The sequence below is a fragment of the Pelophylax lessonae genome (genome assembly GCF_965119305.1).
Source record: "Pelophylax lessonae genome assembly, chromosome: 1".
Classification (NCBI taxonomy): domain Eukaryota; kingdom Metazoa; phylum Chordata; class Amphibia; order Anura; family Ranidae; genus Pelophylax; species Pelophylax lessonae.
The window spans coordinates 832630100-832645476 of NC_138768.1; the positions used below are offsets into that span (position 1 = coordinate 832630100).

The 15377-nt window shown below is 41.1% G+C and overlaps 1 protein-coding gene across 2 annotated transcripts in view; it reads left to right on the forward strand.

The window, feature by feature from the left end:
- The window catches only part of LOC309557588 (catenin alpha-2), a 963358-nt gene that overhangs the window by 712833 nt on the left and 235148 nt on the right, over nt 1-15377 (forward strand). For both annotated transcript variants that reach the window (XM_082260379.1, XM_082260380.1), the window contains exons 8-9: nt 8110-8291; nt 13330-13435. In XM_082260379.1, the coding sequence (XP_082116505.1) occupies nt 8110-8291; nt 13330-13435 (288 nt within the window). The remainder of the gene's footprint in view (nt 1-8109; nt 8292-13329; nt 13436-15377) is intronic.

A 15377-nucleotide genomic window follows, 5' to 3' on the forward strand; every position in this document is an offset into this window, starting at 1 on the left:
GAACAGGCAGCACCCTCAAACCTTCAGAAGTATGAGATGAACCTCAACAACTTGGAAAGGTGGATCTCTCTCACACGTACCAACACAGACTATCCCCCAATTTAACTGATCCCCAAAGGTTTTTGATTAAATAGCGGAATAGAAAATATGATCCCAAAAAAGTGTATGTATATCACACGTACACAACCACACTAGGCCCCAATTACTATTGTTTGTACCCCTAAAAGGCTAGGAGTAGGGGGAGTATGGAACAGGCAGCACCCTCAAACCTTCAGAAGTATGAGATGAACCCCAACAACTTGGAAAGGTGGATCTCTCTCACACGTACCAACACAGACTATCCCCCAATTTAACTGATCCCCAAAGGTTTTTGATTAAATAGCGGAATAGAAAATATGATCCCAAAAAAGTGTATGTATATCACACGTACACAACCACACTAGGCCCCAATTACTATTGTTTGTACCCCTAAAAGGCTAGGAGTAGGGGGAGTATGGAACAGGCAGCACCCTCAAACCTTCAGAAGTATGAGATGAACCCCAACAACTTGGAAAGGTGGATCTCTCTCACACGTACCAACACAGACTATCCCCCAATTTAACTGATCCCCAGAGGTTTTTGATTAAATAGCGGAATAGAAAATATGATCCCAAAAAAGTGTATGTATATCACACGTACACAACCACACTAGGCCCCAATTACTATTGTTTGTACCCCTAAAAGGCTAGGAGTAGGGGGAGTATGGAACAGGCAGCACCCTCAAACCTTCAGAAGTATGAGATGAACCCCAACAACTTGGAAAGGTGGATCTCTCTCACACGTACCAACACAGACTATCCCCCAATTTAACTGATCCCCAGAGGTTTTTGATTAAATAGCGGAATAGAAAATATGATCCCAAAAAAGTGTATGTATATCACACGTACACAACCACACTAGGCCCCAATTACTATTGTTTGTACCCCTAAAAGGCTAGGAGTAGGGGGAGTATGGAACAGGCAGCACCCTCAAACCTTCAGAAGTATGAGATGAACCCCAACAACTTGGAAAGGTGGATCTCTCTCACACGTACCAACACAGACTATCCCCCAATTTAACTGATCCCCAAAGGTTTTTGATTAAATAGCGGAATAGAAAATATGATCCCAAAAAAGTGTATGTATATCACACGTACACAACCACACTAGGCCCCAATTACTATTGTTTGTACCCCTAAAAGGCTAGATGAGGAGTAGGGGGAGTATGGAACAGGCAGCACCCTCAAACCTTCAGTATGAGATTGTGTTCACTGTACCCCACAAAGATTGAGTTCACTGCACCCCACAATGATTGTGTTCACTGCTCCCCACAAAGATTGTGTTCACTGCACCTCACAAAGATTGTGTTCACTGTACCCCCCAAAGATTGTGTTCACTGCACCCCACAAAGATTCTGTTCACTGTACCCCACAAAGATTGTGTTCACTGCACCCCAAAAAGATTGTGTTCACTGCACCCCAAAAAGGATGTTGTTCACTGCACCCCAAAAAGGATGTTGTTCACTCCACCCCAAAAAGATTGTGTTCACTGCACCCCACAAAGATTGTGTTCACTGCACCCCAAAAAGATTGTGTTCACTGCACCCCAAAAATGATTTTGTTCACTGCACCCCAAAAAGGATTTTGTTCACTGCACCCCAAAAAGGATGTTGTTCACTCCACCCCAAAAAGATTGTGTTCACTGCACCCCAAAAAGATTGTGTTCACTGCACCCCACAAAGGATTTTGTTCACTGCACCCCAAAAAGATTGTGTTCACTGCACCCCAAAAAGGATGTTGTTCACTGCACCCCAAAAAGGATTTTGTTCACTGCACCCCAAAAAGATTGTGTTCACTGCACCCCACAAAGGATTTTGTTCACTGCACCCCACAAAGATTGTGTTCACTGCACACCAAAAAGGATTGTGTTCACTGCACCCCAAAAAGATTTTGTTCACTGCACCCCAAAAAGATTGTGTTCACTGCAGCCCAAAAAGATTGTGTTCACTGCAGCCCAAAAAGATTGTGTTCACTGCAGCCCAAAAAGATTGTGTTCACTGCAGCCCAAAAAGATTGTGTTCACTGCAGCTCACACACAGAAAAATGGATGTGGATCACTGACACCTGCCTATCTCCAATCCCACACCACACAGCAATATCGATTGTAGTTTGTAGAACACAGTTTCCCTAAAATTCAGCAGACTCTGTCCCTAACAGGATTGAGAAGAGATCGTAGATCAGGATTGAGTGCAGACCCCACCCCCCACACAGCAATATCGATTGTAGTTTGTAGAAGACACTGACCCTATATAATTCAGCAGACTCTATCCCTAAAATGCCTACAACTCGCCCTGCCTAAACACTCCGACCTGTCCCTCAATTCTATCCGGACACAAATGGTTTTTTCCTGCCTATCTTTCCCTAATCAGCAGCCAGCACGTTGATGTGTGCTCTGTCCCTGAATCTAAGCAGCATAATGATGCCGCTGCGGCTGCCTCGAACTTATAAAGACTTGGTCACATGCTTCAGACGGCCAATCACAGCTACTGAGACATTTGCAGGCATGGCTGGGATGGCTTAAGGCACACCAGTTAAACGATTGTTGATTGGCTGTTGAAAGCCCGCCATGAAAAGAGCGCCAAAGCATGCAAAACCCGGAAATAAAACGACCGAACACGGATTTTTACCCGAACATACAGTAAAGTGTCCGTGTCCGTGTTCGGGTACAAAAAATCCAATTATTCGGTACGAACACGAATAATACAGTCCGTGTTCGCTCAACACTACTCCTCACCTGTTTGCTGCCACACACACGCTTGATGCCATCTTACCCAAATAAGTTTATCTTGGTCTCACCAGACCACAGGGCATGGTTCTAGTAATCCATGTCTTTAGTCTGCTTGTCTTTAGCAAACTGTTTGAGGGCTTTCTTTTGCATCATCTTTAGAAGAGGCTTCCTTCTGGGATGACAGCCATGCAGACCAATTTGATGCAGTGTGTAGAGTATGGTCTGAGCACTGCCAGGCTGACCCCCCCCCCCCCCCCCCCACCCCTTCAACTCCTGCAGCAATGCTAGCAGCACACATACATCTATTTCCCAAAGATAACCTCTGGATATGATGCTGAGTACGTGCACTCAACTTCTGTGGTCGACCATGGCGAGGCCTGTTCTGAGTGGAACCTGTCCTGTTAAACCGCTGTATAGTCTTTGACACCATGCTGCAGATCAGTTTCAGGGTCTTGGCAATCTTCCTATAGCCTAGGCCATCTTTATGTAGAGCAACAATTTTTTTTTTGTTTCATATCCTCAGAGAGTTCTTTGCCATGAGGTGCCATGTTGAGCTTCTAGTGACCAGTATGAGAGAGTGAGAGTGATAACACCAAATTGAATACACCTGCTCCTCATTCACACCTGAGACCTTGTAACACTAATGAGTCACATGACACCGGAGAGAGAAAATGGCTAATCAGGCCCAATTTGAAACATTTTCACTTAGGAGTGAATATATATAATTATACTGTTTATATATACATATATATATCGAACAGTATTTAATATTTTTTTTAAAAATGCTCTCCATTTGTCAGCCTATAATAAAAACCTGAGCAGGGTTCCAAATAGTAGTCTTTTTAGATTGTAAGCTCTAACGAGCAGGGCCCTCTGATTCCTTTTGTTCCAAATTGTAGTGTAACTGTAATGTCTGCCCTCATTTTGTTAAGCGCTGCTCAAACTGTTGGCGCTATATAAATCCTGTATAATAATAATAAATAATAATATATGTAATATGTAGTTAAAATAGCGTGTTTTTTGAGTGTTTCCAAAACCTATGCATTTTGTCGCGTACTCAAAAAATGCAGCCTTAAAGCTTAAACATCACTAAAGTCTAGTACACATGGGTCGAATGTTGGGTGGATTCGGGCAGCTTCTGTCTAAGGGTCATGACCGAAAAGGTCTGCCGAATGATTCCCGATCTGACTGGAGTGTTCTGGGCATCCCCCTGTCAGAATACAATAGCACAGCAGGGGACAACGCTGTACTAACATTGCATGGTTAGTACAGTGGCTCCAACTGGAGCTGTCAGGTTTTTTTTCGTTTAACCCACTGGGCTTAAGGCTTCTTTTATATGGGGCCATCCAGCTACAGTGCATCCCTCTCAGCATTTTAATGTGCCTGGGAGGGACAAGTGCAGCATCTAGCCCCACTCAGGCAACCTGGTAAAGTATATTGCAGGCTGTAACTGGGGGGGCTAAATGCTGTATCACATAGTACCAACTGGAAGCTATGTCATACTATACCATACTATACACCATTCAGCTCCATCCAGCCTCAGCCTTTGACAGGTTGCCTCCAATGGGCCTGGACACATTATCTGTCCTTCCTGGACATGGTAAAATCCTGGGGGTGGGGGGGGGGGCTCTGCAGCTGGATGGACCCATGTGCACAGGGCCTCAGGGATTTTTCACACAATGTATTAAGCTGTGGCTTTTGTGCAAATGGTTCAAAATGTAATGTTGTTAAGGTATTTTCTTTGATGCTTCTTTCTATAATTAAATGTTCTTAGGCTTTGTTATAGACCGGTCATTCTCAACCAGGGTTTCATGGAACCCTAGGGTTCATCTAGGGGTGGCTAGGGGTTCCTTGAGCTGTGGCCAACTGACCTCCCATCTGGTAGTACCTGCATAGTTCAAGGTCCAACCCCACATAGCAGAGCCAGTGGCATGACCACAAGGTTGTCATTCTGGCCACCCCTGTAAAGGGAACATTCTTCCCAATTACTACCACCAATAGAGTTTTTTTGCCAAACCATGGCATTGGACTAATCTTACCAGGGGTTCCCTGAGACTTAGAAACTATATAAAGGGTTCCTCTGGTCTAAGTTGGTTGGAAAAGGCTGTTCTAGACTATTATGAGTAAACGTTGTTAAGATATTCTCTCCTCTGGTTACATGTTCTTAGTGTATTCTTTTATTCAAATGTTGTTAGGCTTTTGTTTTAGGTTATTTTCTCTTCAGGTCTATATTCCTTAGGCTCTTGTTCTCTTCTGGTCAAATGTTGTTAGGCTATTGTTTTAGAATATTTTCTCTTAGCACCAAAAGTTCTTAGGGAGTTAGAAAATGTTGCATTCGAAAGACAACTTCAGTATTAGAAAAGAACATTTCGGACAAATTAAGCACATTTGCAAGGGTTTAACTTTCGCTGATTCATTTGCATCATTTTTTTATTTTATTTTAGACCCCTTAGGGTTGTTTTCAAGTTATACTGAAACTGCTGAATTTGGTCTTGGCATTTAAACTTCAATGACCTCTGTTCATGAATGGTTTAAGGCATGGTTAACTCAAACGACAAAAAATTTGAAGGGACTAGAACAAACAAGTAATATAAATAGTCTTGCCAACCAAGTAATAGCAAAACAACAGTACAGTTACCTTTTATCCCAAGATGTCCAGTTGTGATTAGAGACATGTACTTTCTTCATTAGCCAGATACAATAAATAGGAACTGAAAACTATACTATGTCTGTCAATTTTAATGAGATGTCAGGAGGATTAAACTTATTGCAGTGGGTTTGAAAAGTTTCAAATACATGGAAGAAACCACATGGATATGTACAAACACCTTATAATATGTAAGGAAGTTAAAGTGTACCTAAATCCAAAAGCAAAATTTGAATATTTTGCAGCTTACCAATTCTTAGATATGGTGGCTGCCTTTATTTTTTTTTTTAGGATACTTTTGCTTAATTTTCACCTGGTGATCAAGCCAGTAAGTCTGTTTTTTTGCAACTTATTTTGCAAGCTGTCTGGTAAAATTGGCAGTTAGACCGTTGCGACCAACCATTTAAAACTGACAGGGGTACTTACAATAATCGACTTTTATCCATTTAGGTAAAACCTTTATCTCAAAATGAAAAAACAATACTGCTGTAACTTCCTAAAACATGTTAGCTGGAGTTCAGCTTTAAGTTTTTACTTCCTTATGCAAAGTCCATCTAAATCTACTTGTCCATCTAACACTACCACCTACATGCAGTGCTGCTGTCCAAGAGCGTCCACATTACTCCTCCATAGATAGAGGAGCCACCCTACGTCAGGAAGTGTGCTGCTGGCTAGATCACATTGTGAAAAACAAGCGATAAAAATCCTAAAAACATAAAATGAAAGCAGCCACCATATCTAAGAATTGGTAATCTACAATATATTTTTTGTTTTTAGGTTTAGAAATGCTTTAACTAATGCGTTTCACATTATTATCTATTTCTATGTTTGCTGATAATTCACCTTACAAATAAGCCTTAAAAAAACATTGCATATTCAAAGTTATGCTAGAGATGTACACTATATTGTCAAAAGTAATGGGACACCTGCCTTTACATGCACATGAGCCCTAATGGCATCCCAGTCTTAGTCCGTAGGGTTCAATATTGAGTTGGCCCACCCTTTGCAGCTATAACAGCTTCAACTCTTCTGAAAAGGCTGTCCACAAGGTTAGGAGTGTGTCTATGGGAATGTTTGACCATTCCTCCTGAAGTGCATTTGTGAGGTCAGGCACTGATGTTGGATAAGAAGGCCTGGCTCACAGTCTGCGCTGTAATTCATCCCAAAAGTGTTCTATAGGTTGAGCTCAGGACCAGAGATGTATAGTAACTAAGTAGAACTACTTCACTACTGTACTTAAGTCCCGAAAGGCGGTATCTGTACTTTCCTAGAGTAGAATTTTTTTCTCCTACTTCCACTTTTAATTCACTACATTTTTTCAATGATTTCAATACTTCTACTCCGATATTTTTTTTCTGTGCTGCATAGTTACTCGTTACAATTATAAAAATTACCACGGAAATAAATGCTACTGTATGTATAAATGAAAGCTGCATTTGAAATAATAAAAAACAATATGATGTTCAAACTTTTGACTTCTTTCTTTAATAACTACATAACACAGTACTTGTACTTTTACTTTCAGTACTTGAGTAGCAACATTTTTAAAAAAACTACTTGCAATACTTAAGTACAAAAAATGTTGAATACTTTAGTACTTCTACTCAAGTCACTTTTTGATTGAGCACTTCCACTTCTACTCAAGTCACTTTTTGATCGAGCACTTGTACTTTTACTCAAGTATGGGTTTTGAGTACTTTATGCAACTCTGCTCAGGACTCTATGCAGGCTAGTCAAATTCCTCCACTCCAAACTCATTCATCCATGTCTTTATGGACCTTGCTTTGTGCACTGATTCAAATCATTTAGTGGAGGGGGGGTTATGGTGTGGGGTTGTTTTTCAGGGGTTGGGTTTGTCCCCTTAGTTCCAGTGAAGGGAGCTCTTAAGGCGTCAGTATACCAAGACATTTTGAACAATTTCATGGTCCCAACTTTGTGGGAACAGTTTGGGGATGGCCCCTTCCTGTTCCAACATGCATGTGCACCAGTGTACAAAACAAGGTCCATAAAGACATGGATGAGCGAGATTGAGGTGGAGGAACTTGACTGGCCTTGACATGAGTCCTAAACTAAAACCGATAAAACATCTTTGCGATTACATAGATCCACTCCTAAACCTTGTGGACAGCCTTCCCAGAAGAGTTGAAGCTGTTATAGCTGCAAAGGGTGGGCCAACTCACTATTGAACACTACGGACTCAGACTGGGATGCCATTAAAATTTGTGTACGTGTAAAGGCAGGTGCCCCAATACTTTTGACAATATAGTGTACTTTTACATGTGTTATGCAATAGAAGTAAACACAGGCAGTTGGATGATGCTACTGCATAGCTTATCCATAGGCCCCTAGGCCTCATTTTCTTAGGTGTACCATGTGCAGGGCCATCTTTGCCAGCAAAGGATTCACCGATTTTTAATTCATGTTTATTGGGATGCAGTGGTTGCAGAAACACATATTAAAATAAAAGAGTATGTTTGTATGCGTACCTATGTCCCCGGAGACTGCTATATATTCAGGATCTCTTTTAAATTGCCCAGGTATACATGGACTAGCTGGTTAGTTGCTGTAATTTTCAACCTGAAATTCATATTTGCAGCTGGGTGATGCGTGGCCACCATTCTACAAGCTAATGTTACCCTTTATTGTTTGATTCAACAGGCAATCATGGCCCAACTCCCTCAAGAAGAGAAAGCCAAAATCGCAGAACAGGTGGAAATATTTCACCAAGAGAAGAGTAAGCTAGATGCGGAAGTAGCCAAGTGGGACGACAGTGGCAATGACATCATCGTATTGGCCAAACAGATGTGTATGATCATGATGGAGATGACAGATTTCACCAGGTAGGAACCACTCTGCTCAGATAAAAGGAAAACACAACATGATCAGTATGAAGGGTTGTATTCCATCAGGTTACTGTGATAAACAATTGACCTTGTATGCACAATAATATACTGCTACTACTTCTACCCCAACCACCACTAAAGTCAATTCCTTACCTTCAGCTTCTGCTACCACCTATACCCCTCTAGTTCCACTACTAACACCACTTCTACAACCTCTGTTTCTACTACTACTACCACCACTTCATATACTCCTACTAGTAACACTGCTAACACTGCTTCTACTACTACTACCAACTATACTACTAATACAGTGCCTTGCGAAAGTATTCGGCCCCCTTGAACTTTGCAACCTTTTGCCACATTTCAGGCTTCAAACATAAAGATATAAAACTGTAAAGGGGCTGCTCCTTGGGATGTTTAAAGCTTGGGAAATATTTTTGTATCCAAATCCGGCTTTAAACTTCTCCACAACAGTATCTCGGACCTGCCTGGTGTGTTCCTTGTTCTTCATGATGCTCTCTGCCCTTTAAACGGACCTCTGAGACTATCACAGTACAGGTGCATTTATACAGAGACTTGATTACACACAGGTGGATTCTATTTATCATCATTAGTCATTTGGGTCAACATTGGATCATTCAGAGATCCTCACTGAACTTCTGGAGAGAGAGTTTGCTGCACTTAAAGTAAGGGGGCTGAATAATTTTGCACGCCCAATTTTTAAGTTTTTTATTTGTTAAAAAAGTTTGAAATATCCAATACATTTCGTTCCACTTCATGATTGTGTCCCACTTGTTGTTGATTCTTCACAAAAAATTACAGTTTTATATCTTTATTTTTGAAGCCTGAAATGTGGCAAAAGGTTGCAAAGTTCAAGGGGGCCGAATACTTTTGCAAGGCACTGTAGTACTACCACTGGCACTGCTTCTAGAACCTCTGTTTCTACTACTACCACCTATACTACTACTTATACCATCACTAACACCACTTCTACAACCTCTGTTTCTACTACCGCTACCACTATCTATATGACTGATAGTACTACCACTAGCTCCATCCCTATAACCTCTGCTTCTACTACTACTACTGCCACCACTTATACTACTAATAGTACTACCACTAACACCACTTCTAAAACCTTTGCTTCTACTACTACCTATACTACTACTAGTAACACCACTTTCACTACTTCTACAACCTCTGCTTCTACTGCTACTACCACCAAAGAGAGGAGAGGGAGTTTGAATGCAAATTGGTCAATGATGCCTCCATGAGGAGCTGTCAGCTGTATCTCCAAATGCTAGCAGCAGTCCAGTCCTCCAAGCTAGAAGCAGAGATTGGGCATGGAGGGGTCAGTTGAAAGGGGAATAGGTGGTGTAAGCTACTGCGGCACAGTGGCTCGTTATCGTCTGGCGACGTAGGTCTACGTCACCAGACATTACCCTCTCTCGGCGGCGCGCGCGCGCCGCCGGAGGCTCACTCCCGCTGTTTTCATTCACAGCGGGAGTCGGGCCAGGGGAGGAGTGGCGGTGATCACCGCTGCTCTTCCCCGATCGTCGGGGAATCTAGTTTGGAGATCGCCCGCTTGTGTAAACAGAGCGGGCGAATCTCCTAAGTGACAGGCAGGGACAGATTGCAGGGTTCAGCATAGCTGAACCCTCGATCTGTCCTTGTGTCACTCAGTCACCTCCCTCCCACACGCCAGTAAGCACCAGGCATACATTAACCCCTCCCTCTCCAATAAAATTAACCCCTTCCCTTCCAGTGCCATTTTTACAGTAAAAGTGCATATATATAGCACTGATTACTGCAGTAATGTCACTGGTAACCCCAAAAGTGTCAAAAATATCAGTCAAGGGTCCGATCTGTCTGCCGCAAGGTCGAAGTCCCGCAAAAAAAAATTGCAGATCGCCGCCATTACGCGTTAAAAAAAACCCCACCAAAAATGACAGAAATCGTTCCCTTTGTTAGTAAACGCAATAACTTTTGCGCAAACCAATCAAAATAGGCTTATTCTGATTTTTTTTTACCAAACATAGGTAGCAGAAAACAAATTGGCCAAAAATTTAAAAAAATAGATTTTTACATTTTTTTTTTTGGGGGGGGGGGGGAATTTCCTATAAAAAAATGTTAAAAATATTGTTATTTTTTCAAAATAAACGCTCTTTTTTTGTTTATAGCGCAAAAAGTAAAAATCGCACAGGTGATCAAATACCACCAAAACAAAAGCTCTGTTTGTGGGAAAAAAGGGACGTAAATTTCGTTTGGGTACGGCGTCGCACGACCGCGCAATTGTCAGTTAAATTCGCACAGCGGCGAATCGCATAAAGTGGCCCAGACGTAAGACAGCAAAATCCTCCAGTGGTAAAGTGGTTAAACCACAGCAGAACTCTGTGGGTTTCGGAGGTGGTATCATCTCACGAGGCTGGAAATCAGAAGATCATGTCCCATTGCAACACCAAAAGGGAGTCATTCGGAGAAGCATATTGCTAGGATTTACAAGCACTTCAAAAATAAAAATAAATTTTATGCTAGATTCGCTTTGATAAAAAAATAATAATAAAAAAAAAGTGTTCATAACTCTTTAACTACCCACAAACCCTTGGTGACGATCTCTGCTGCCTTTATATAAAACACCTCTTACAGTAAATGGCTTCTTTGTTTATGAAAGGTCTTATATTATTCCCGGCACAGGAACGCCTTTAGCTACTATTTCAATCAACAAATAGATATATTAGCATTGTTATTACTTATTTACCTATCAACGAGGCCTCCTCAAACCGTTAGCCCTCTGGCTCATGACATCACTCTAAAGCTCTTAGTGCAGTACAGGGAAGAATTCCTAGCAGGACATAGCACACAGATTATTAGAACAAAATAAAAGCAGTTTAAAAAAATGTTTTATATTTTACAATAAGCATAAGCTGTCGTCTTGTACCTTTTTCATAGAAATGTGCCTCTGGAAGGTTTAAGGAGTAAGAAAGCTTAAAATACTTATCAGGTTTTTATTGTTTGTCTCTGGTGACCATTGTCACTAGAGCTGAAAGGGAAGGCAAATCTAACATTTTGCGGTGCCATCAAACAGTAAGGGCGGCTGGAAGGGGGGACCCTTAAAACTCCACGGTTGAGACACGTTTTTATCGCACCTTAACTGCTTCCTCTTTAGCTGGGAAAGCAGCCTCTAGGGTTGTGCCGTGACTGTGATGCCTTGCTTCACAGTAGAAATGATACCCACTGTCACACTTGGCCTGCACTACCCCCCCCCCCCACCGAACACAACCTATTAAAGTGAATGGGGCCATGCTGAAACTGACCCCACATGCAGTTGTGGCTCAGTAGTCTGCCATTTAGAGAATTAAAACAGGTAAGGAGACGTATCGCATGCAGATTGCTTTTTAGTGAAAAAATCTGGTAAAATCTGGTCTGTTAGTGGGCCCTGAGGACCAGAGTTGAGGACCACTGCTCTACAACACACGGAGGAATCCTTTCCTGGAGACATGGAAGCAAGGGAGAGGACAGCAGGAGTAGGTCAGCACGTCCAGGAGATCTCCTGGGAGTCAGCCGGGTGGGCTGGTGAGTGTCAGCCTGGAGGACTGTGGGAGAGGTTAGCCTGGAGGACAAGTGAAAGGGGCAGCTGTGGCCAGGCAGGTTGGCAGTGCCTGAAGAGGTGGTGCTGGGAGCAGTGACCACAGAGAGGAAGTGCTGGGAAAGTGGAAGCTGTGTCACCCTATCTATTTTTCAAGTATGGGAGCTGTGAGTCCCTGCCTGTAATGGGTTTTTGCGACACAACAATTACTACTGGGTAACATAGCTGGGTGTGTGCTGGAGGAAGTGTGTGCTGGAGGAAGAAGAGGAGCTGTATATAGTGACTGTATATATACAAGGAGTTGTCCCTGAAGTTTGTTTGAAGTCAAAATGACCATGCCATAACATCACAACCCTATCCAAGTTATATCCCTCAATAAAATAAATAAAAAAAAAAAAAAAATAAAAGTCATGGACTGTTCTCTGACTCTGGAGTGACTGTGGAAATTCAGGGTACCTGGTTGTGCAGGGTGGGGGATCCCAGTTACTTGCGGCTCTTAAGGAGGTGCTCTACATAAAGAAAGGTAAACTGTAAAGTCTGTGGCCCAGAAGAGCTGACGTCAGATGCACACCACCCTTACTACCCTTATCTAATGCACACCACCCTTAATTTATTTATTATGTTTAGCTGTCTTGACGATATTGATTTATTGCCCTCAGAACTGCTGCCCAACAACTTTGAAATTAACCCTGTTTGCCTAATGCATATTGTATAGTAAAGGGCCAACTTATCAGAGCCCAGAGAGCATCTAAAATCTGACCTTCCAAAATTGATACAGTTTGACTGGACATACACTTTAAAAAGACATTGATGCATATCTCACTATCAGTAATACTGTATATTACGAAAAAAAAAAAAAAAATGTAGATCCCCTTAAGTTTAAACCACTAGTTTTGTTCCTCATTCAAAAGATGTACCCTACAAGGCCAAAATTCCTCTTCAAACAGCCATTTCCATTAAAACGGCTCATTGAGCAATGGAGGCAAACAGGTATAAGCATTTTACGGCAAGGCGAAATTGATTGATGGATAGATGCACATATTGCACAAATCCTGATTGGATGGCGGCCGGTGATAGAGAGGACATTTGCCAACACGCCTTTGCGCTCACTGGACCAAGCAGTCTCTAAAAGTGACTCGGTCCTCTCCAACTTTTGTATTCAGCAGGCCCGTCTCCTTAATGAGCACTTAAAAATGTACATACTATTAAATATAATTCATGAGCTGGAAGAAGCCATCAAAGTAAATTGCCGGTGAGGAAATTCAGATAAGAGCGGAAGCTGGCAGGTTTCCTCCTTTCTCCAGCGTGCCATTAAGAGGTGAACTCACAGTAAATTACCAATCATTTATACAACGGTGAGAAGGGGGCGATCGATGAATAAGGTAGTTCGGATCAGGTGCTTATTTCAGTCCTTTAACTGAATTGCAATTAGACTGTTTTCTTTTGCAGAGGGAAAGGTCCACTAAAGAACACATCCGATGTGATTAACGCTGCCAAGAAGATTGCCGAAGCCGGCTCCAGGATGGACAAGCTGGCACGTGCCGTTGCTGATCAGGTGAGACGCGGGTGGCGGGTGGCAAGTGAGCAAACACCGCTTAGTTAAAAAAAAAAACTGAAATAAGACTTGTCTGGCATTAAAACCAATCAGATTCAAACCTGTAATGGATTTTGACCATTGGAGGCTAAAGATTTGATTGCATTTGGGCAATAAGTAATATTTCAGGTAAATTTAATTCATTAATTTATTAAATGTATTTTTTGTATGTTTTTTATTTGAAAGTTTATAAGCTGATATTTTATACATGCTCTTTATTATAATAAAACATTGGAACATGTAACAATATATACAGTATATATATATATATATATATATATTATTACAGTGCCTTGCAAAAGTATTCAGCACCCTGGAACTTTGCGACCTTTTGCCACATTTCAGGCTTCAAACATAAAATATATAATACTGTAATTTTTTGGGAAGAATCAACAACAAATGGGACACAATCATGAAGTGGAACGAAATTTATTGGATATTTCAAACTTTGTTAACAAATAAAAAACTGAAAAATTGGGCGTGCAAAATTATTCAGCCCCTTTACTTTTAGTGCAGCAAACTCTCATGGTTATATTTTTTTTTTTGTTTCTTTTATCTGGAGGAGGGGGGGGGAGGCTTTCTCAGCTAAGGACACTCTCCTGCCTGCATGTCTAAACTAAGGGCAGATGGATTCCAGGAAGTAAATGCTTAATAAATCATCTGCCATCATTCAAGAAGGCCACTGCTAGAAATGCTAGGGGGGTGTTTTTGAAAAATGATTGCATGGGTACATGGAAGGGGAGTTTGCTCTGAATATTAAATATTATAAATATTAAATTGAATTAACACCTTCCCGCCCTGCCTATAGTAAAATGAGTAAAAACTTCATATGACGTCCTACTAAAACGCACCTCTCGCCAATCACAGCTCATCTGTACCATATGATTAGCTTTGACCAATTACAGCTAATCACAACAAAAAACACGAAAATGTGTTTCCACTGAGTGGTACGGTTCGGTACAGTTCAGTATGGTTCGGTACGGTACACCTTTATCAGGCTTGCGTTTCCACTGCCAACAGTACCTAAGCTCAACAGTACCTCAACAGTATTGCTCCACTCTGGTACTAATGTGCTTGGTACCCCAACAAAAGGGTACCAAAAAAGTGGTACGGTACGGTTCGGAATTAGGGTACCATTTACTACTTTTGACAATGGAAACAGCAAAAATTGTGTACCGTACCGAACCAAACCGTACCACTCAGTGGAAACTAAGCATAAATGAACTAGTTTCATTCAGTATAAATGGTTTCTTATACCAATGAAATTCATTGGTATATGCAATCATAATGTGTAAAAAAAAATGTAATAATAAACAATCCTGATCACTTTCCCAGAGTAGTATAATGTACCTATGATAGCACAATATTGCTCTGGTCAAAGTGTGTTTAAAAAAAAAATTGTAAAAAAAGAAGAAAAAAAGTGATAAAAATGAAAAAATAAAAAACATTGGAAAAAAAATGATTATTAATATATATATATATATATATATATATATATATATATATATATATATATATATATATATTTACATACTGTCACCAATCAGTGTCCCTGAATTCTTTCCTAGGTGTACATAATATAACTGGGTACTAAAATTTATAGGTAAAGTTGATCCAGGGAATATCCGATTGCCTCTCGGGGGATCAGGAAGGAATTTCTTTCCCCTGCTGGAGCAAATTGGATCATGTTTTGCTGGCGTTTTTCGCCTTCTTCTGGATCAACTGTGAGTTTAGGATTGTGTATATGGAATTATAGTGTTTTCTTTTTTGTTTTTTATTGGTTGAGCTAGATGGACTTGCATCTTTTTTTCAACCTGACTACTTAACTATGTAGCTATGGCCCTGATGGGAAGTGGTTAAAAATACAGCAATATGCAAGTGGTTAAAATTTTCTACAGTACCA